The sequence below is a fragment of the Clarias gariepinus genome, chromosome 1 (assembly GCF_024256425.1).
Source record: "Clarias gariepinus isolate MV-2021 ecotype Netherlands chromosome 1, CGAR_prim_01v2, whole genome shotgun sequence".
In the NCBI taxonomy this organism is placed as follows: domain Eukaryota; kingdom Metazoa; phylum Chordata; class Actinopteri; order Siluriformes; family Clariidae; genus Clarias; species Clarias gariepinus.
Window position 1 is genome coordinate 31,616,525 of NC_071100.1, and position 20,976 is coordinate 31,637,500.

General features: G+C 38.8%; 1 protein-coding gene across 8 annotated transcripts in view; it reads right to left on the reverse strand.

Annotated features, from left to right (window-relative positions):
- Nucleotides 1-1,019: 1,019 nt before the first annotated feature.
- dysf (dysferlin, limb girdle muscular dystrophy 2B (autosomal recessive)) overlaps nucleotides 1,020-20,976 on the reverse strand; it is a 79,070-nt gene continuing 59,113 nt past the window's right edge. For 4 of the 8 annotated variants that reach the window (XM_053477014.1, XM_053476929.1, XM_053476781.1 and 1 more), the window contains 15 exons: nucleotides 16,974-17,072; nucleotides 14,988-15,119; nucleotides 14,567-14,722; nucleotides 13,273-13,364; nucleotides 12,734-12,904; nucleotides 12,355-12,497; nucleotides 10,874-11,013; nucleotides 10,526-10,614; nucleotides 10,340-10,435; nucleotides 9,962-10,103; nucleotides 6,070-6,169; nucleotides 5,206-5,378; nucleotides 3,839-3,948; nucleotides 3,501-3,648; nucleotides 1,020-2,921 (listed from right to left, as the gene is read on the reverse strand). In XM_053477014.1, coding sequence (XP_053332989.1) covers nucleotides 2,862-2,921; nucleotides 3,501-3,648; nucleotides 3,839-3,948; nucleotides 5,206-5,378; nucleotides 6,070-6,169; nucleotides 9,962-10,103; nucleotides 10,340-10,435; nucleotides 10,526-10,614; nucleotides 10,874-11,013; nucleotides 12,355-12,497; nucleotides 12,734-12,904; nucleotides 13,273-13,364; nucleotides 14,567-14,722; nucleotides 14,988-15,119; nucleotides 16,974-17,072 — 1,851 coding nt within the window. In that variant the 3' untranslated portion in view covers nucleotides 1,020-2,861. Of the gene's footprint in view, nucleotides 2,922-3,500; nucleotides 3,649-3,838; nucleotides 3,949-5,205; nucleotides 5,379-6,069; nucleotides 6,170-9,961; nucleotides 10,104-10,339; nucleotides 10,436-10,525; nucleotides 10,615-10,873; nucleotides 11,017-12,354; nucleotides 12,498-12,733; nucleotides 12,905-13,272; nucleotides 13,365-14,566; nucleotides 14,723-14,987; nucleotides 15,120-16,973; nucleotides 17,073-17,171; nucleotides 17,184-20,976 lie in introns of all 8 variants that reach the window. The other 4 variants (XM_053476630.1, XM_053476710.1, XM_053476468.1 and 1 more) reach the window with 2 other exon arrangements.

The following is a 20,976-nucleotide window of genomic DNA, read 5'->3' on the forward strand; positions in this document are numbered from 1 at the left end:
ATTTAGTTTTATGTAGGTAGTAATGTAGTATTGAACTATAAGAACATTAATAATGAACATCAAAGCAAAGTAATAAGGGATGTCAAGAAAATAATTTCTTGCATTGCTCTTGGAAGGCAGCAATACAAGAGAAATTCTGAACATATTTTAATTGGAAATTTTTAATTATCATGTTATTCTGCTCCACCATCAGCACAGGTGCTTTTATTTATGCCCATCCCCAAAAAACAGAGTACTTTGTCTTCAACATAATTTCTGGGTTAAATTGTCTTTTATCCTGAGGTACCAAACATTTTGCACGATCTATGGAAATCACTGAATGATTTCATAAAGCTGATGCAGCTGTGAATGCTTAGAATCCTGACCACATTTCACCTTAATAGTGATGTGGCTGACATTTTATACTCCAAGTCTTTTGTATTGTAGAAATAGATCACATGTTAATAAGAATAAGCTTCTATTTTGTTTTTCCACCCCTTCTCACTCTCTCAGTTTAACAGAGCTATAATTCACACACGATAAAATTCCTGCTTTTATTTCAAGGCAGGCCAGCTCATTCGAAGCGTCCGCAAGGCAACAGCAGAGACACAGGGTCTGGTGGTGGTCCATTCCACATGGCACAACCCAAACACTCTGTTCATTTTCCACACCTTCCCCAAGTTCCTGCTGGTTAATGTGTTTTTATAAGGCTAACACCATCTATACACTCCAGGACTACACTACTCAGCGAGATTCCTGGACTAGCTAATGACGATGTGGCTTAGGCAAACAACTACTTCAGTCTCTTGCCTGTATCTTTAATTAATTTAATTCTAAAGTATGCATGGACTGTTGAATCAAACTGTTTACGCTGTTTTCTTACAAATTTGGACACAAGGCGATACTACTAATGCAACATCAAATGAGATCTTTGAGATTACATTTTTGCATAGATCAACTTTCCCCAGTTCCTGAAACACGCACCACTGCCTCAGAGCAGCTTCATTTAGAAAATCCTAAGAATACGCTTCATTCATACAGCTTTTTAAAAGAAGCTTTAATGTAGGTCTTGATGCAACAAAAGACAGTAATATAATTCAGAGCATATATTTTGTTACTGGAATATTGCTACTGTACGTTGTGACAATATATCGTCTAAAATGGATGCACGTACAAGTTTAGGCACAGTGAATTTATCCCTATAAGGGAATAAAGCCAACATATTTCCCATCACATTCATTATTAGATTGGATATAGTGCAGCATATTGTATTCAGAGTAACAGCAGTGTTGTATTCACAGAAATAGTAACATAGGCAGGATTGTCATGTTGTGTAACTTTAACAAGGCATAGCATTGACATAATAGCTAGTCATTCTTTGGGTAAATTGTAACCCTCAATTACTTTCGCTGAACAGGCACAGGACTATGTATATCCTGCAAAATGAGCCATTTCAAGTATTTTGGGATGTATGTTGTACAGCTTTAGTACAAGTATATAATAGTCTTACTCCATTTAACTTCAGTGCATGGAAGAGAAAGAAACAAAGAAAAAATAAATCAAACATTATCATCTTTTAAAAGTTTATATTCTTCCTTAAGTCCAATTTCTTGTGCATTCTAAGACCGTATTAAAGATCAAGGACTTTTTCTAGCTTTTTGGGCCAACATATGCACACTCCAGGAAATCAGGGGGGAAATTCACTGGGATTAGCCTAGTTCCCTTGAACTTTTACATTCAGAATGACCCTGTGTAGATCTAGCTTTAGGATAAACACACTGCTAAGTCCTAAAAGCATGCAAAGGTCAGTCTTATGTAATAGTCTAAGCACTGTGGAGCCCTGCACTATGATTCGATTGACCCTTCCAGTGGCCGTGCTTTAACCCCTGAGCTCGTGTTTCACTCAACACAGTAGGGAACATAGCACATTACCTATTTCTGTCAGTATGTTTTATCATGCTGATTGCCTTTTTATGGCTCCTTTAATGTAGTCCTGACCCTAACAGATGCACATGTGATTCCAAACTCATTTATATATGCAGGCAATCACAGCCAACATACTAGTTTGCTTTTTAACGGTAAAAACACACTGCACTCCGCCTCAAACTCACACATTTTCTGTATCCCACAACCAGTCTTTATACACATATAGACAGGCATACATACAGTATAACAAGTTCGTATCCGACACCAGGTCAATTTAGTGGGGGATTTCTCTCACTGAGGCTTTAATAATTATCAGAAAAACAAGCCTGCTGACAGCTGGAGCTCGGCTAACAAGCAGGTTGCCTCAGACCTTACAAGTTCACCAAACAAATCCAGGCTTTAACCTAAAGTATCAGTGCATGTTGAAAGCGAAAGGGCCGTGAGGTGAGGGATGAAGGCACAGGAGGAGGCAAAAGGCATTTCTGTCTCTTTTTCTCTATGTTAAGACAGAAGAAAGCCATGGCTAGCTGTGAAAAGGCCAGAAGTTTACAGACAGCATGGCGAAGGATTAAAATCAGTGAAAGAGATAAAAAGTAACAGAATTCAGAGAGGAGAAATTAGCTCAGCACTAAGTAAAAAAGAGGGTCAAGGAGCTCGGAGGTAAAACACAAGTCATTTGGCATTTCTACATGCATAGATGGTTTGATCAGTGACACATGCACACATCATTTTATATACAACTGAGTAACATCAGTTTACACTTAAATCCTCCTTCTCTATTTACGTTGAAGAGCGATAGCTGGATTTCTGTGTGCACATACACCAGGTGATATGACTTGATTATCTCACAGGAACACAGTAACAGGCTTGGAGCAGATTTGAATACTCTGACGTAACAGTGCTAGGATGAGCACTGAATCCCATCCTTCTTTCAAAGTCTTCTCAAATTAATCTGCTCATTGTTTTCCATTTCCTATTCCACTGAAGGGGCCCACCATCTTCATAGCAGCATAGTTCTGCAAGAATGGAAATATACAACAGGTAAATCCAATCTGAGCCTTAAAAAATTATGCAGCTTCGATTGAGTAACGTCATGTGGTTAGATAGTATTTAGTGTCGTTTGAATCAAACTGTAAGGAACAGTACGAATGTTTACCCTGTCCATGGTCTTAATCCAGACATTTGTAACTTTCATATAAACCAACTCACATGAATAGTTAAAAAATTTCCAGGCATCGGACCATGCTGGGTGATTCACAAGAAAGAGACATAACCTAATTCTAACGGTAAAAATCAGTAATTGAAACATTTTCCAGAAGTGCCTAAGGAATAAGTAAAATCAGGGCTTACTAACTGAAACAATGTGTGACTATAGAACACTTATCATCACTGAGCTTGTGTGTGTGAGTGTGAGCGAGAGAAATATTAGACCCAGGTGCAATATTAAATAATGGTCCCCACATTCTTGAAATATGATCAGAGAGATACAAGCCTTTCACACTCTACATCTATCCTTTGATCTATAAAATTACCACCCAGAAATGATCCCCCCCCAAACACACACACACACACAAATATTCATACACAGTGCTTACAGGGAAAGCGTAGAGAAAGACTCCCAGGAAGAGCAGGATGAAGAAGAGAATGATCAGTCCCAGGATCACCCATTTAAACCTCCTCCACACTATGAACTTCAGGGTTTTATAAGGAGAAGAGAACCACAGGAAGGAGGTTTCAGGACGCCTGCACAGAGATAATGACAGGTTACGTATCAGTCTGTCAGCCTGTATTCATTCACCTTCAGGTTTGAACATCTGAAAGGGTTAAATAAGTCTTAAAATAACAACTTGTGGTAATCTAGAACAAATGAACTTGAAGGCTTATATTGTGTGTGTGTGGGAACTATCAGGAAAAGATAAAAGCATTGACTCACTGTGGCTCCTCAAGACGAGGATTCATGTTGGGCTCTTCTCTGCCCAGACCGGCAGGCCTCTCATCCTGTTCTTGCTCTGACACAATCTCCAGTGTCATCTCGACCTTGCCCTGAGGGATGAATTTCACACATTAACACATTTTCTTTATTAAGAATGCAGAAATCTGTTTACTCAAAAATCGATTCCTCGTTATAGTCTAAAGGTACTTAACGAATATAACATAAATGGAAAAATTCCATTACATTAACAATAAAGGTCATAGTTTGTCTCTATTCGTATCACAGTTTCCATGGTGACGAACATCATGTGCTGATATTGTGTTTGCTGTTTTTGTCCTGTCTCTACCCCCAATTCTGTTACTGGTTTGTTACCTGATTGTGTAAACCTGTTCTGAATTACTGTGTATAATTTGTTTGTCAATTTATACTCTCCTGTTTCTTTGTAGAATTCTAAGGTATTGTCTGTTGTGCTATTAGTAATCTCATTTTTATGTCAAGTTATGTTTTATTGCACTTTCTTTTCTTCTTGATTGTGGATCATCTTTATCTGAGGTAAACTCTAAAACTTTTTTTGCAAGTCCTTGTTTAAGTTTGACGGCCAATGTTTAACCTCATGCTACTGACATGGATTACATTCCTTGGTTTTGCCAAATAAAGCTCACACAGTGTGTACACACTTGATCTGTATCTACTCACTGCATCTACTCACTCACCACATTAAATGGGATTAAAGAAAGAAGGTCTTACCAAAAAGAAAATGCAGTTAGCTACACTTTAGTAAAAGTCCCATATTTTACAATTTCTTTAACAAATTTCATAAGTTTCAGAGGTTATCCAAATGTGTTACCAGCTGAACTACTCTTCAAGTAATGCATTATACCTCTATCTGTCCCTGTTTTACTCCACTTCCAAATGCATAATTTTAGTGTCTATGTAAATGAGCCACGCCGCAAATGAGAACTGCAGAGGAGAGCAAAAGCTGCAGATCACTTTGGGAGGAAATCTGTTAGCTTGTTTAAGTGCCAGTCTAATCAAGAAGGAACTGACTACTCTGGCAAAAGATAACCACAATTTTAGAAAACAAATTATACCTACGTATTCTGAAAGGGAAAATAATTTTAGATTAATATATTTCAGGAATGCTTAGCAATTCTGATTAGCATGCGTAAATGAATAAAGATAAATGTTTCCAGACACCCCAATGACTGGCCTTAGACTTCCATTACCAGTGCGTTTCGTGTGAACAGGTCTTCTGTTTTCAAAAGGAAGAGTCTTCTTCTTGATAATTTGTCATATACAAAAACACTTTACATGTGCATATTTTGTTTATTGCAATAAGATGTTTGTGGGATTTCAATGTCACTCACAGCTAAGATCGTTTCTCCCTGTCTGTCACATACACAAGGCCACCAGCCCTTAACTGTCTTTTGTTCAAACAGAGACACCAGCTTGTCCTGGGGCTGAGAGAGCAACTCCAGACCACATTTCTCAGGAGACTTCGCTGGCTTCAGCATGTGGTTCAGATCCATTTCTAAACAACCTGAGAGAGACAGAGACAAAAAAATATGCTGTTTTTGTACTTCTTCTCAACATTCCTTTTTGAAAAAGGTTTTTGGCAGTTTGATACTTTGCCACCCTAAAGTGGACAATTTGTGACTGTCTGTGAAGTGAAAATGTACATTTAACATTGAGGCTGTATAATATATTGTTTAAACATATATGTACATACTCCATAATTCAGTGTACAGCATTCTTTTGGGAGCCATGTTCCTAAGGCCATAACTCTTATTTTCCCTAAATGTGCTGATATGCTGGAAATAAGTTTAATAAATGCAATAATAACAGTGGTCGTGAAGATGAATGATGTATGTGTGGAGGGGTCCACTGTGTGTGGTGTAGCCTCAGGGACAAAGGCTACAAGTTACACAGGTTTAAACTGAGGCCCAGACATACGCAACAAACTAATTATGAAATATACACACACATACACAGACACACATGCAGAGCACGACACACTTGCACATACAGTAAGCCTAGACATAAGGATTCTATCAGCGTGGTTCTATTTCATGCAGTGTTTTGCTTCTTGTTCTGCTGTCATGTCAAGGCTGAGAAATGGTGCATTTGAACAGTTCTGTGGTTTTGGAAAGGTTAACACCAACCGAACTTTCTGAGTTGGAGGCCTGATTTTCATTAATTTATTTATTTTTTGGTGCTCTGTGTGTTCGTACCAAGGTAATCATCAAAGGAGAACTTGTCATTGTCCCAAATCTGAATGGTCAATTTGGGAGGAACCTTCGTTTCGGCCTTATCCAAACTCCAGAAGTGCTCCTGCAGACACACAGAGGATGAATAATGCTTAAAACAATCAGAATTTTTTACAGTAATTAATGTGTTTACATAGCCTAGTATATAATACGAAAGTAGTTATCAAAAATTCATCTACATGAGCCTTTCAATAATCAGACAAAATACTTTTAAAATCAAGATTACAAGTAGTGTAGGTTAATTAAAGATTCTGGAAAGTAGGTAAATCCTTTGCTTAAATGAAGAAACTACTTGCTTTTGCCTGAACAGTGGTGCATTGATTGGGGGAAAAAAAGCTACATTATTTCATGAAAACAATTCAATATAATCAAATAAGGCACAACCAACAGAAAATGACTCACTCAGTCTCCAGGCCTAAACGGAAGAAGCCATGCATGTGTAGGACATTGCTTTTGAGGAGCAATATTACAACTGGAAGGATCTAAATTCTCTCCAGATGATATAAAATAGTTTGGAGGTAGTTATTAAGACTAAGGGTGGATAAAATGTATTAGAGATAAAAGGTATTAGAGAGAAATAATTTCAAATTCAGCAAATGACCTGATATCACCTTGATAATTATCTTAACATGGACTTTTGATGATTTTGTCACTTGTGATGATAAAAGCACAGCTGTGAAATTAAACACACTAAAGCTACTAATGTGCAAGCTCAATCACTTACAGAGTCTATGAAGTACTGACTATTTTACATGAGCAAAACACTATGCTTGCCTTAAAGGTCCTTTATTTTACTTTTATCTCTTTAACAAGTTAACACAGGTCTCATCTCCTCCAATGTGTCTATTAATGCTCCAGCTGAAATACCCATAAGATAACGCATGTTTTTATACTTTTACTACCTTTGATTCAATCCTCCTTCAAAAGTACTGTTTTAGTGTCTATGTAAATGAGCTAGAGGTGAATCACACCCCTCCAGAGAATAACTGAGCTGAGCAACAAGCCGGGGGAGGAGATCTTCTTATCTCTTATATATTAGGGGAAAAATCTCATTCTTGGCCAACACTAAAATGGAAAAAAGGACTAAAAGCAAGGAATGTTTTTTGTTTGTACATGCACACTGGACGCTCATCTCAATGTCTAAAAAAAAAAATTCTGGGCTTTGTCCCTTTTATCCTAGGGGTCGCCATATGGATAATTTGATCAGCAAGAACTGATCTGGTTTCATAAAAGATGCCCTCCCTGTCGCAATACTCCCATTTTTAAAACGGGCTTGGTAACTACTGCATGCAGTGACTGCGTTGTATGAGGCATAGGTGATGGCGGGATTTTAAGTTTTTAGCATCCAATCAGAAACCAGCGTCTCACCTACCTGAGCTACCACTGCCTATAATTATCCAAAAAGTTAATTTAGCATAAAAAGTCTCCAATATATTTGAGCCACTTTTCTAACAAAAAGTGCATAATAAAGTCACTATCTATATAAAAACCTTTATTTGCTGAGTCTTAAAATGACTTAACAATTAATTCAATTCAATTCAATTCAATTTTATTTGTATAGCGCTTTTAGCAATTTTCATTGCCGCAAAGCAGCTTTACATAGTCAAAAGAATTATTTAAGTTTGTATGAAATGTGAATTTGTATGAATCAAAATGGTCAGTTTGTCCCTGGTGAGCAAGTCGAGGGCGACAGTGGCAAGGAAAAACTCCCTGAGATGGTAATAGGAAGAAACCTTGAGAGGAACCAGACTCAACAGGAAACCCATCCTCATTTGGGTGAAACAGAAAGCAGTAAATGATCTGCATTTATACAGTGTGTAGGGTGGGAGGCAGTTCAGCTATAATAGCTGATGTTAATTGATGTTAATATGGAGTCCAGGTAGTTATTGAAGACCCAGGTAGACTTGTAAGAAGTTCCAGTCATGAACTATCGAACTGTCAAGTCCCCAGAGAAACAGTTGCCAACATCAGTCAAGGCCAGAACCGTCTTCTAGGTAGAGAGAACCATCCCCAGACACGAGGCGCATCCCAGAGAGACACACGGGGCATCCATGTGACGAGATCTTCAGCCAGAAGCGGGGCACCAGGATGGGTCAGACAGGTCCGGAGGGCAGAGTTAATTAGTGCATGTGCCAATAAATTTAACTTACAAGCAAGTATGAAACTTAATGAAAGTTATTGTTGCTATGTGAAAAGCTTTTTAAACTTATAATTTATTTTTTTGCTCCTTAGAATTTAAATAATAATCTTATTATATATATAATCTTAATATTTACTATTGTGTAATTGGTTTTATATACAATAGTAACTTCACATTCATGCCCTTTGATGTCAGCAGTATTCAGAGCCTGTAAGTATTCTTTATTAAGTACTTTGTTAATATAATTGTGACTGCAATGTTTTTAATACCTAAAAAAGACTTTTACTTGGCATGCAAGTATGCATATGTAAAGGAAATTTTATTTCATTTTCTGGTCAGTTTTTTCTAATCAGCTATTTTTAAGACCGAGCATATGCAAAAGCGGCAATTTAAAATAGTGGCTCCTCCTTCTACATTATATGTGATGTCGTGTAGCATAAATTAAATGACTTTGTCCTCTCTAGTTTATCCTAAATTATAAAATCTATAACCCTCACAGTTTTAAAAATTAGCTAGTTAGTTACTCTGCAGTCTATAGGTTGTATTATTAGGGAGATTTTATGAGAAATGGTCTCACTGGGTCCCAAACCCACAAAAAAATGAGACAAATGAGAGGCAGATTTAAACATATGGTCCTTGAGTGTAAATGAGAAAGACCAAGTGAGGAAGTTATGGAGAGAACATGAGAGGGAGAGAATTAGACAGTGAGTGAGAGACAGAACTAAAGTGAGAACAGAAGAGAGAGAACAGCATGACTAGCTTGCTCGAAGAGAGTTTCACTACAGCCCCACTTTTACACCCAGCCACCAGACAGAATGCCATCACCGTTACAACACAGACGCCTTACAGTAGCGGTAGTCGATGCAAGCAGCAGCACTGTAGGGATAATGAAGTCACGCCCCGCGCCCGTAAACAAGCCCTGTCTGTCCGCCTGACAACCATGCAACGGCCAATCAAAACAAACTCTCACACCTAATCTATCACTCTCCTTTTAATGCACACGAATAACTTTCATAATGTATCGCTTCAATTGGAGCGTACTCCAGGAAACTTTGAGCCAAAAGTGGATCTATCTACTGACAGCTGACATAATTGCCCACTCTGGGTGTAATGGGTGCAACCGCTATCTTAAATCTTACCATAACTGATCTCTTGCTTGCCAAAACCTCACTCTAAGTACCCTGTCCATCACAGCTGTTTTTCCTGAACCAGGTTTGGCTGGGATGAGGGGCAGACAAGCGTTGACGAGACTTCTTGTACCTTGTTAAAGTATGAAGGGAGCAGCCAGCCAATTTCTGGAGTCTGAGGTGGATTTGTTCTCTTGTACTTGTCTTCTCTGTGGATTTCAATCACATACAGGCTTTCTGTGGTAGCTTTAAAGATCACTTAGGGCCTGTGGATTTGCCCAGCGAGCCTTACTAAAGCTGAATGGCTTGATCAGGCCTCAAGTTTAGCTTTCAGTTATACACTCAATCAAAAAAAATCTCACCAGTTGAGGCAGCCGACGTAAAAATAATTTTGCCTGTATCAGGTTGGCCAAATGACAATGACAATCTTATATCACAAACAATACATGAATAATAACGGCTTTTTGGTGCTTAGACTAAAGCACACTTATTTTTTATAAAAATAAAACCGTTAACATTAAGACACCTAGGTTTTTGGTGTTGGTGAACTTTCCACCTCCAGACAAACAGGGGGAAGCTTGAACCTCACCTTTTTGTCAACAGTACACAGCTGTTCAGCAGGTAAGTAGTGGAAGGGAAAGAGGAACCTCCAGTTAAAGTTACCCTCGCCACCCAGCGAGCGATAATGCACATCCGTCTTCTGCTTGTTCCCTTCATGGCCAAGCATCCATCTACAAGCGATAAATAAAATCAGCAGGTACACCACTAGAAATTTTCTATGACATTGTCATCATGACAAATGGCTTTTGTTGCCCTGCAACTGTGTTTGTTTCTGCAGTTTACTCTCTTTAGCATCTTGCTGCTACTATTAGTCGCACTGGCAACAAACAAACAAGAAAATGTGTGACATAGGTAACAATACCAAACAAAATCACACATCTTCATTAGAGCATCAACATGGACATACCCTTTCACATAAATGTCGCTCATCTTCTCGCCTGTAACACTGACATCATCGAGTATTACATCATGGGTGTTCCATATGATGCAGCGTAAAAAGAACCTACAAATAAAAAGTAACATGAGTTCTGAAAAGACCAAAATATTTATTTTGTACAGATTTTGTCAAATTAAAACGCCAGGTTAGTCCTACTTCTTTGCTTTGCGTGGGGTAATGTTGAAAGGTGATCCTGGGGGGCCCATGGATTTGGGGAAAAGATCCACCCACAACTGTAACCGTCCCTGGATACAAGTATAAAAAGCGCCAGTCATTCCAATATGAAAAAAATTGGTACTGTTTATCATTTCTGGTTTTTTTTTCTTTTATTAAGCCACAGAATTTAAAATTATAGTACAGGTCAAATCAAATAACTTAAATGTATTTTCATATTTGTATTTTTCATAAAATTTTCAGTCAAAAAGGGACCCTTATAATGCAAAAATTTGGTACTGCATTTGTTGTCTTTTGAATGTTTTATAAAGAAAACAACCCAAGTGTCACCTGTTCTATGTCGGGCTGCAGGGGGCTGTATAGGGGCCTGGTCTCCACGTGTTCAGGCACAAGGCCTTGTCTTCTCAGCACCAGCAGAGCCAGCCGCTCCTCCAGTGGCCCAAGGTGAGGGTTTGCTGGCTTTGCCTCATCTACTGAAGAAATGGAGTGGCAGATAGATCCATCATCATTGGATGAACATTATGGTGTATATGTGTAATAAACGCATGCATTTAAGTGATTTCCGGAACATTCAGTGTGTGTATTTTTTCAGCATACCAGGAAATAGCTTCAGCCAAATGTCTTTTTTGTTTTAACCTAATATTGAAAAATGTGATGTGCAATATGCACAATATTCACCGCAATATTGTTTTTGTGTAAAAGACTTGACCCTCACATTTGAGCTGAAGTAGGCAATTGAAACACATCTTTATAAAGTCATCAGTGAGATAAAATGAAAGAAAAGGATGGAAAAAAAGTGGGACTGCAAAGTAATTTCATGAAGCATTCTATTTCTATGGTCTGAAGAGTTTATCCTCCTCAGTTCTCTCGATGACCCAGTGATTTCTGTTTTGATCTAAGAGAAGAGGGGGGAAGGGAGAGACAGAGAGGGAGTGAGAGAGAGAGAGCAAGAGAGATTGGCAGTCACCTCTGATGAGTTTTTGAGCTCGTACCGTGTCACATCCGTGCAGGTCAGGGAGAGGAGAGGATAGAAACACTAGAGGATTGGGGTCATACAGTCAACCATGGAGAAGCTGGAAGCCTGAAAGGGCCACCTGACAATTGCTTTAACATTGGGTCGCTATGGTTACACGGGGGGAAATAAAGCAAGGTAGTAGTCCTTGGTGGTAAGACAAGAGCCGGAGGATGGAGAGAGCTGGAGAAGCCCACCACAGTGTTGACCTTGGCTGGGTTGGACTAATGCATAAGCGCGCTGTAAATCTGGAGCTGACCTTGGAAAGATGGCTGCTGGAGAGGATAGTCTCTCTCACTGTGTGCCGCACCTCAGTAGCAAATGAAAGGGAGAAAACCTTGATTTGGAAATTTTCGTGTTTGGAATTTTGGACTGAGGAAATGAGAAAAGTTGGAACATAGAAATGGAAAGTAGGCGAATAAGCAATTGCAAACTTCTATCATGTGCGATTCAGCATTGAGTGATGTAGAATCACAATGAGAGAAATGATATATATCCTGTTGAAAACCACCCATGTCACTAACGAACATTTACACAAAATTTGTATATATTATGCAGTGTTTTTCTTCTATCTGTGTTTTCACACAACTGCAGTGTCATGCATGCTTTTCTTTATTGATGGAAGGTGTAATGCAGACTGGATTATTATTTTAGTTTAACTAATGCACTCAGCAGCCATACAGAAAAGAAATCCAGCTTCATTTCTCATCCTTTTGTCTATGCCCAGGATAAATAACATCATGTAAGGATAAAAAATTCAAATTGGTTATGTCTGAGTGTGTTTGTGTGTGTGACTGACCAAGGTCTGCAGTGGTGTACTCATGGCCTTTAAAAATCACTTTGTCGTGCTTGTAGACAGGCAGTTTGCAGTTTCTTTTCTGACAGAAACGATGGAGCAGCTGAGTGGGTTTTATCTGATCTCTCCACTGGTTCACTCCAGACCTGTGTAAGTGTCAGGGACAGAAACATTACGCTGATTGGATTTTACAATTGTAAATATCTGTGTAATATTTAAAAGGTTTAAATAATATTGTAAAATAGGAACACTTTGTCACTAACAGAAATTAAAGTTAGAATGAAAGGTCCTCATTAAGACAACAATATACTGTAAGTGTGTGTGTGTGTGTGTGTGTGTGTGTGTGTGTGTGTGTGTGTGTGTGTGTGTGCATACTCCTTACACACAGTAAGACTGGGGAAGGCCACAGCGGGCACCGTAACGTGACAGAAAGCGGTTCTCCAGGTCAATGACCGTCTCACCAATCTTTTCATCTTTAGACAGCATGTCATAATCATACAGCATGATCTTTAGGTCTTTTTCTAGGGGCAGGGAGCATGTCAATTCGTACATCCTAAAGAGAAAAAAAGTTAAATAGTGTTACCAAGACGCCGGACTAATGAGACACTGTGCTGCCTGACTCACTGTCCTTAATAATTTCTCCATTCATGCTCTAATCAAATTATACTGCCTTTGCTTATAACGAACGACATCATAGTGCCATTTTCTGGTTTGCATTAATATAGGCTTTAATTTATCAATGTGTAAAGACTCAAGTATAATAGAAATAGTGATGTGACTATTGCTAGGATTATAGCAACCCCTGCTGGTGCACTAAAACTCCTCTCTGATTAACCAGTGAGTCAAATAATTTGATGAAAGAGAATGGGAAAAGGGAGAAAGTGTGTGTGTATAGAGAAAGAGAGAGAGAGAATCACTTACTTTCCAAAAACTGGGTCTAGGGTGCAGGGTATGTAGTTGTCATGATCGTTTACCGATTTCTTTCCTAATGTGATCTTGACGTATGGGTCGCACTGTGTGGAGAGGGTGGGAGGGAGAAGAATGAAGTCATTAAAGTGTATGCAGTAACATACACACAAGCAATCAAACACACTGCAGCATATCCATCAATGTCCACGTACAGCAGCAAAACCTCTCTCAATTCAGACCAAACCTTCTCTGACTAGTTGTATGGAAAAACCATCCAAGCGCAATGATAATTATAGCCTTTCAGAAGAGGCTAGTGCATGTGTTAAATGTTCCATACTATAACTCTTGACCTGAGTAGGTAATGACAAAACATCATCAGCGTGTGTTAATAGCTAATGACTCACAAAGCAGACGATCTGTGGCCAGGTCAGTAGAGAGAGCACACTGTTAATGCATGTACTTGGCAAGGAAAAGCTGGCTTTATAGATTCAAAAACATATATTTTTAAGGCTTTTTGCAATGTTGCATTTCTTAAACTGCTATTACTAGAACTACAGTATATTAAAATGGGCAGATTGAAGATATGGACAGTTTAGTAAAGGACATCGGACAGAAGCTAGGGAAAGTTTAAGGGGGTTCTTTAAACCTGTTTCATTTTTGATATGTATATTTACATTAAGCTACAAACAGGGACTCTTCACATGCGTTTAGCTTGAGCTACGACTTGCCTCTGATACTGCAAAATTACTTTACTGCTACTTAATGACCATCTGCATAACTACTTTGTTTGTATTTTTTAATCCACAATATTCAAATCAATTCCTTTTAGTTTACAAAGAAGTTTCCTTGTCAGGTGTGTGGACATCAATCTAGCACCATCGGCAGGATTGGGAAAAGTGTAATGCAATAGATTATTATTTTAATGTTGTTAATATTGCATTTATACTACAGAGCTGTAAGCTTTCATATCTGATTGACTGAACCTCTATAACAGCAGTTCCAACAATAGTTCCAGCTATTATTCAAATCACAGGTTTTTACCTGGTCTAATACATCCTTTCTATAGTAACAACTGATGACTGGGAATTCACTAGAGTCAAGTTTTTCACCATAAACCGAAGTCTTCATCAGAAAGGATTTTGTACTTGGTTTTTATTTTGTTAATATGACAAGTTGCATTTTTTTTTCTTAAGAGAAAGAGAGACAAACAGAGAGAGTAACAAAGAGAAACAGATGGAGCTGCACATTATGAGTATTAATATGATGATTGGGTACGGTCTTATGCAATTGCCAGTGTATTACTCACCTTGCCATTGGTGTCTTTGGGCTGAAGTCCATAGGCCTGAATAACATACACCCGAACTATACATTCCTCTATTCCATTGGAAGGAAGGAGACAGAACTGGCGTGGGGGTGACGGAGTAGAAGGATCATCTGGTAATGGGTAGATCTTAAACATGCCCTGCATGGCAAGATAAGAGAAATCAAACTGGAGCAAATTTTACAAAAGAAACAATGTAGCATTCACTTTTACATACTGTATGTCAAATGTACTGTAGCATTCACTTTCCATATTACATTTTCTATTTTGGGCAGCTGAATATGCAGCTAATTTTATATATATATATATATACATCCACATGTATGTTTCTACTCTAAATGCAGGCAAGGATACAAGCAAAACAAATTACAGCATTTGAGTAAGCATAATGTCATTGCGATTTCACCTTGAACTCTCCAACAATGGAAGGATCGTCACTTTCACTCTCCTGAGTGCGTCCGCGGTAAAGCTTGAACGTCTGACAAAAATCTGCCAGCTGCTCAAAGCCGGCAACTTTTTCCAATTCAGTGTCATACACCTGCAGAGGGAATAATATTGAGTGAGTGAGAAAGAGTGCAAGATGTCTGGTAGACAGATGATTTTACACTTGTTTTGTGGATCTTAAAGATGAACGAAACTATAAAGAAAATGAAAATCATCTTTATGATTTTACCACAAAACCAGTTGGCTTGACTGAGTCATTCAAAATAACCTAAATAAATACAAACGTTTGACAAACATGGAGAGAGTGGGTATATCGGAGATATCAGTCATGGAAAGCATTGTAAGTATACTTATATAATGGTTACAGTTCAATTAATATCTCTTGCCAAGATGTCTTTTATTTTGTGAACTTTAATTAAGGATCTTAAATTCCAGCTGCATAAAGGCAACCTTAAACATGGTTAGAATTTTAAGAATAAAGGTATTAAGAAACTTTATTTTACAAGGACATTAAAATGTTACAAATGGCCGATGCCTCGAAGCACAAATATGCAGTGCTGTAATAATGTGCACCACATAATTCAGCTACCTAAAAAGGCATTGAAAAGGCCACCCAGGAGACATTTTATCGATGAGAGCCAGAGCGAATATCCATAAATAGACTCTGTTGTTCCAAATGATTCACTCTGGTGTTCTGGCCTCATCCCCACAACCAATGTGCGACATTGCACGCATCACACAAATCTCTCTCCTTTTCTGTCTCGCTTTCTCCCTGAGGCATCATTTGTTCAAAATAACAGCTGATCACAGCAGTTCTGAGTAGGAGTCAGTGTTAGTGTGACTCCACCCTGCTTAGAAGCAAAGCCCAACCTCGCTTTTCTTTGCCAAACTTCCTACACAAGAGCAAGGTAAGCCCTGAGAAACAAAGGATGGCTGGAAGGCTGTCAGACTTTGCTCCTGGGACTAGAAAGGATGGAAAGCCTGGCTAGAAGAGAGGGACTGTGGTGGTGGAGAAAAAGTGGTGTGGAACAAGTGGGAATGAATTGATGATGTCAGTAGCTGAGCCCCTGTCTGCTCTCAGTTATCCCCCTGCGGCATCCCGACATGAATTCATCGGAAAAGTTGTCAGCCGAGAGACGGGCTCGTGGGAAGTGGGCTGGAGTGAACTAGAGGGAAGTGTACACTTAAGAGATGGCACGTGCTGTCCCCGATGGTTGAGGAGACATTTAAGTCTCACTGCAGAGCTAAAGTTTCAGAGACAATGTTCCCATTGCGCTTTCTGTGCGTTTTGTTTGGGTTTTGCTTGGCAGTGCATGAAACTTATATGATTTCAGCTGAGTAATCTATTAGAGTGATTTGATATTTTAAGCCATTCAGTCAAGATGTTTACTTTATTTCTCAGGTTTGCCTATTTAACTGGATTGAATTTAAGCTATGGCTCCTAATCGGTACCATCAAGTGCTCTCCTTATTGTCCTAAGGTTGAGCTAAAATCCCAACACCAGAGGTCCAGAGTGCTCTCATACTGTATATATTATGCAATATTTAATACATCTTATACTATACATTGTGTCCTTACATATGAAATGCCTGATTATTGCAGGGTCAAACATGGGGTTCCCATAATCCAGATATCACAAAAATGTAGGAGAATTTGACATAGTAGTGTCCTATTTAATATGCAATCCATTTGGCATTGCATTTTAGTTTAAAAAATGGCCTTCTATCCTCCGTCAACCAGAGTAACGAAACACACATGTCTGTTTGTTCACATATACTAAGGCCCAGAAGATCAATGACATTGTATGGCTTCAAGAGTTTTGGAAGAACCAAGTTGACTTTTTCCCAGGTCATTTCACAGAGAGTGGAAACAAGTAAGTATTAAAATCTGAATGTACCATCACCAACTATTAAATCATTGATCCCTGCGTACACGTTTCTTGCTTTACCTGTAGAGTGTCAAGGCCTTTGTCCAGATAGGTCCCACACTTTTTCCTCTCTCCTGTCGAGGCATAGAACTTACTCCACCAATCCATGAAATCATCCTCCTAAAACAAGCAAGTGACAACAAAACATTCAAATTTGCTAAGTTGATGAATTTTTAAACATAAACCAGCATTGTCGTTTCTGTAATAAACCTCACTTACCCAATTGATCATCTTTTTCCAGTAAGCAAAAGTTCAAGTTAAGTTTGAAACAGTACGGCAATAAAATAGTGTGATTAAAGTGACTGCGCCTTATACAACTAAACTGTTCATGCACATGCAAGAGTGACTGTGGCAATGTCCACAAAAGGCCTCTGGGGTAGAGGAGTAATGAATGGAAAGAACCTTTTTCCCAATGTTGTGCTCTTTCCACAGTAAAATAAACCTAATGAAAAACCCCTCATAGGTGATGAAGGTAGACTTTTAGGACGTAATCTAAAATCTTTCAGTAACAAGCTCTTGGCCTGTACAATCTGAGGTAGGAATTAACTGACTGATTTGCTCCAACCCTCAATGTGTTAATTCCCACTGATAGAAGTAGTCACCTCTAGGCCGCATTTATGTGATGGAGGGATATGGAAAGTATTTGATTGAAATCTTTTAAATAGTGGCAAAGAGCAGGACTTTTCATGTCAATCCAGCATGACATTTCGAGAAAAAAACTAAGGGCACAGGACAAAGCAGTGCTTTTACAGTAGCATGAGACTACACCCTCTGCCAGTGTTGCTACAACTAAACAAAAAACAAAAATTGTACTTCAAATTCAAAGTGAGCAAGGGGAGCCGTTGTCCGGAACTTAGGCCTCTAGTTAACTCAACACATTATCCAATCGCTATTGACCTCAGCATTATCAGTGCTTAAATGAATGTACAGTATGCATGTGGGTGCACATACGAGCAAAAGACTAAAATGCTACGTAGCAGGACATGATATATGTCTCTGTGTGTATTTACGCACAATATTCAGTATATGTGAGATCTCAGCTCTTGCCCAGCTCTCACACGCTCTGTCCACCCCACACACACATACACACACTCTCTCTCGCTCCTTCTCTTCCAGAAGCATGACTCTGGCATGTACTGCAGAGGGACGATGAATCCAGCATTCTTTCCCCTGCTATTTTTCAACTGTGTCAAGGGAGGAAAAAGCAGTAGTGGGAGAGAAACGATAAAATATATTTTTTCTTTCAGTGCGGTCGTGGCGCATGTCAGCACAGCATGTGTCATAGTGTGTGTTTGTGCATGCGTGTGTTTGGGAATTGAAGCCTAGCATGTGGAATTGTAAACGCACTCCTTTTTAATTGTGTATAAAACATGTATGTGTGTACATGTATGATCTAGCACATATTTGTTTTTATGTGTTTTTCAGGTGACTGAAAGGCTCTGACTTATGTAAATGTGTCAAATTGTTGAAAAGTTTCGATGCCATTGGTAGCAGGTTTCACAAATGGAGCACAATGGACATCTGTGTGTACTCCATCTGTGGGTGTTCATACGGAACATAATGGGGACACTTGTCTGGTCCTCATTTGTAGTAAACTTGTAGTATATGTCAAGACGGGGGGGGGGAGAGAGAGGGAGAGTGAGAGAGAGAGGGAGAGTGAGAGAGAGAATACTAAATGCTAGTGTGGTAGCAGTACAGCATGTGAGAGTCATGTGGCCACTTTCTGGGCAGAAATGTGGAGCCGCTCTTCACAATCAGGGAGGAAAACAATGCAAATAAAGAGAAGAAAAAGAAAAACAAACACTAAAGTGATTAAATGAATGTCAGGGAGAAACAGATGAAGCTTCAGCAATCACTGGCGAAAAGCCACAAAAAAGAGAGCACAGAAACGAGGGCTTTTCGGGTGAGATGTTTTCTGGGGATTCCCCTGCCAGGGAACACATCTACACAGAGGCGGCAGGAATAAGGCGGGTGAATAAGATTAGCTGTGCGGTGCACAATTGTTATCAGAGCCAGTTTGGCTATGGAGCATGCTCGCAAGGCTCTAAATAGTGCCTTTCATAGTGTGTGCATGCGTGTGTATATGTGTGTGTGATGCTTTCTTTAGATTTACCAACATTTACTGTACCAGTGGAACATTAATGGGTGCAGTCAAACTTACCTCCATCATTGATAGGGTGTGTGTGTATGTCTCTGTGCGCACGCGCATGTGTGCTTCAAGTACTTTTTATGATTTTATGAGTGTAGATGTGTATAATGAGGGGCCATGTGTCTGGGGCTTAGTGCTTTTTTATGAATGTTATTGCACCATAGAGGACAGGACGGGTGTGTGTGTGTGTGTGTGCACTTAATAAAACCTATCAACGAGCCCTTCCGTTGAGGGCTTTACTGTAGTTATGGCTAAATGCCAGAATCATATGCTCCAGCTTGCCAGAACTTGTAGAGGAATAATGCTAGACAGGACAGCAGAGCCAGGCTGTGTGTGCCAGCTGCATGTTGCCAAGGTCGCTTCAAAAGTGGGCATGCTGCCTAATGTTGATACAAGGTGGTCGAAAGAGGCAGAGTGAAAACAGGGCACTTTGCCGCCCTTCCAAGAATTAATTCATGTAAAACTTGTTAAAAGTGCTTGGTACTATTCATCATTCCAGACTTAATGATTATACCTAGTTTTTTTTTAAGAAGAACAAGCTGCATGTAAAAGGAGTAAATGGATTTAAGGTAAATCCACCTTAAATATAATATACAAGATTTCCAGATGCTTGGGCTGAAAGGTACGATGTTTTGGACAAAAAGAAACAATTTTTAAAATGGCCTGAGGAATGTGTAACTGTTGTGGTTTGAAAAATTAGTTTGGGCTCTGATGCAAGTTGAATTCCAGAAATGAAAATTCATCTCACAGCCCTTTTTAAATTTGACCAGCTATCTTTTACGTAAGTGCATAAGAAACAGTACTGGAAGTTTTAAAAGTTTATATTTCCAGGAACAAGATGAGCCAATTGAATGGTAAGTATAAAGTGAAGAAATTAATAAAATATACATTCCAACCCAGGTTACAGCTCAACACCAGAACCACGTTTCATCGAAATAAATGACCTTTAGCATATTTGGATGCACTAAAGAAAATTCTGCAATAAACCAACATTTTGTTTTATGGGTGACCACAATTTTGGCTCCACCCCTCGCCTAAAACTTCTGAAGTTGTTTTGGATGTCAACTATAAAAGATGAAATATGGAAAAATCATTGAAATGCTTTTTGCACTTTGGAATGTCTGGAGGCTTGGCATGTAACAGGTCAGCAGTGTTCCATGTTTCGCAATGACTGCATCCTGGTGAAACAGGCCTCTGTTTGACAGTCATCATAAAAAGTAACAAGTGATTTTGATGTCTGTTGACATTGGAAGCAGGGAAGTTCAATTAGCCACTCAGATATAAAGAATAGGCTTATTTTGTGAACATTACCACAGTGCTTAGTCAGTTAAGGTCAGTTTTTTTGACAAAGTTCAGTTTTCCGCAAATATTGAATATATGAATTGCAGAATATCATTATGTTAGAAACACCCCTTTGTTTTTGAATACCTTTAAACGTCTTTTACGGATTGCCTTAAAAAAATGTGCTTTATAAAATTCCTCTTGAGAATTGGAATGGAACAAGTTATGGATATTGCTTCATGCCCTTTCTTGTAATTTTTCGTCTTATAATATTTTCAACTTAATGTATTTGTTTAATATGTCAGTTTTGATTCTGTGAAACTGTACAGCATGTGGTATCGTCTTGACCAGGACTTCCTGGAAGCCAAGATCTTATATCTCAGTGGGAACTAGGGAAAGAGTGCATAACATCGTAAATAAAATAAAAAAAAAAAAGAAAAATCCTATCCTTCTTTGATTTCATTTCCATGACTATGGCTTACATCTCAAAATCAAAAAGCTAATATCACAAGTATTAGAATATTTCTCTTTGAGTTTGCCTAAATTATAATAGTAGTTTGCCTTGTCGCCTTGCACCTCCAGGCTCTGGGTTTC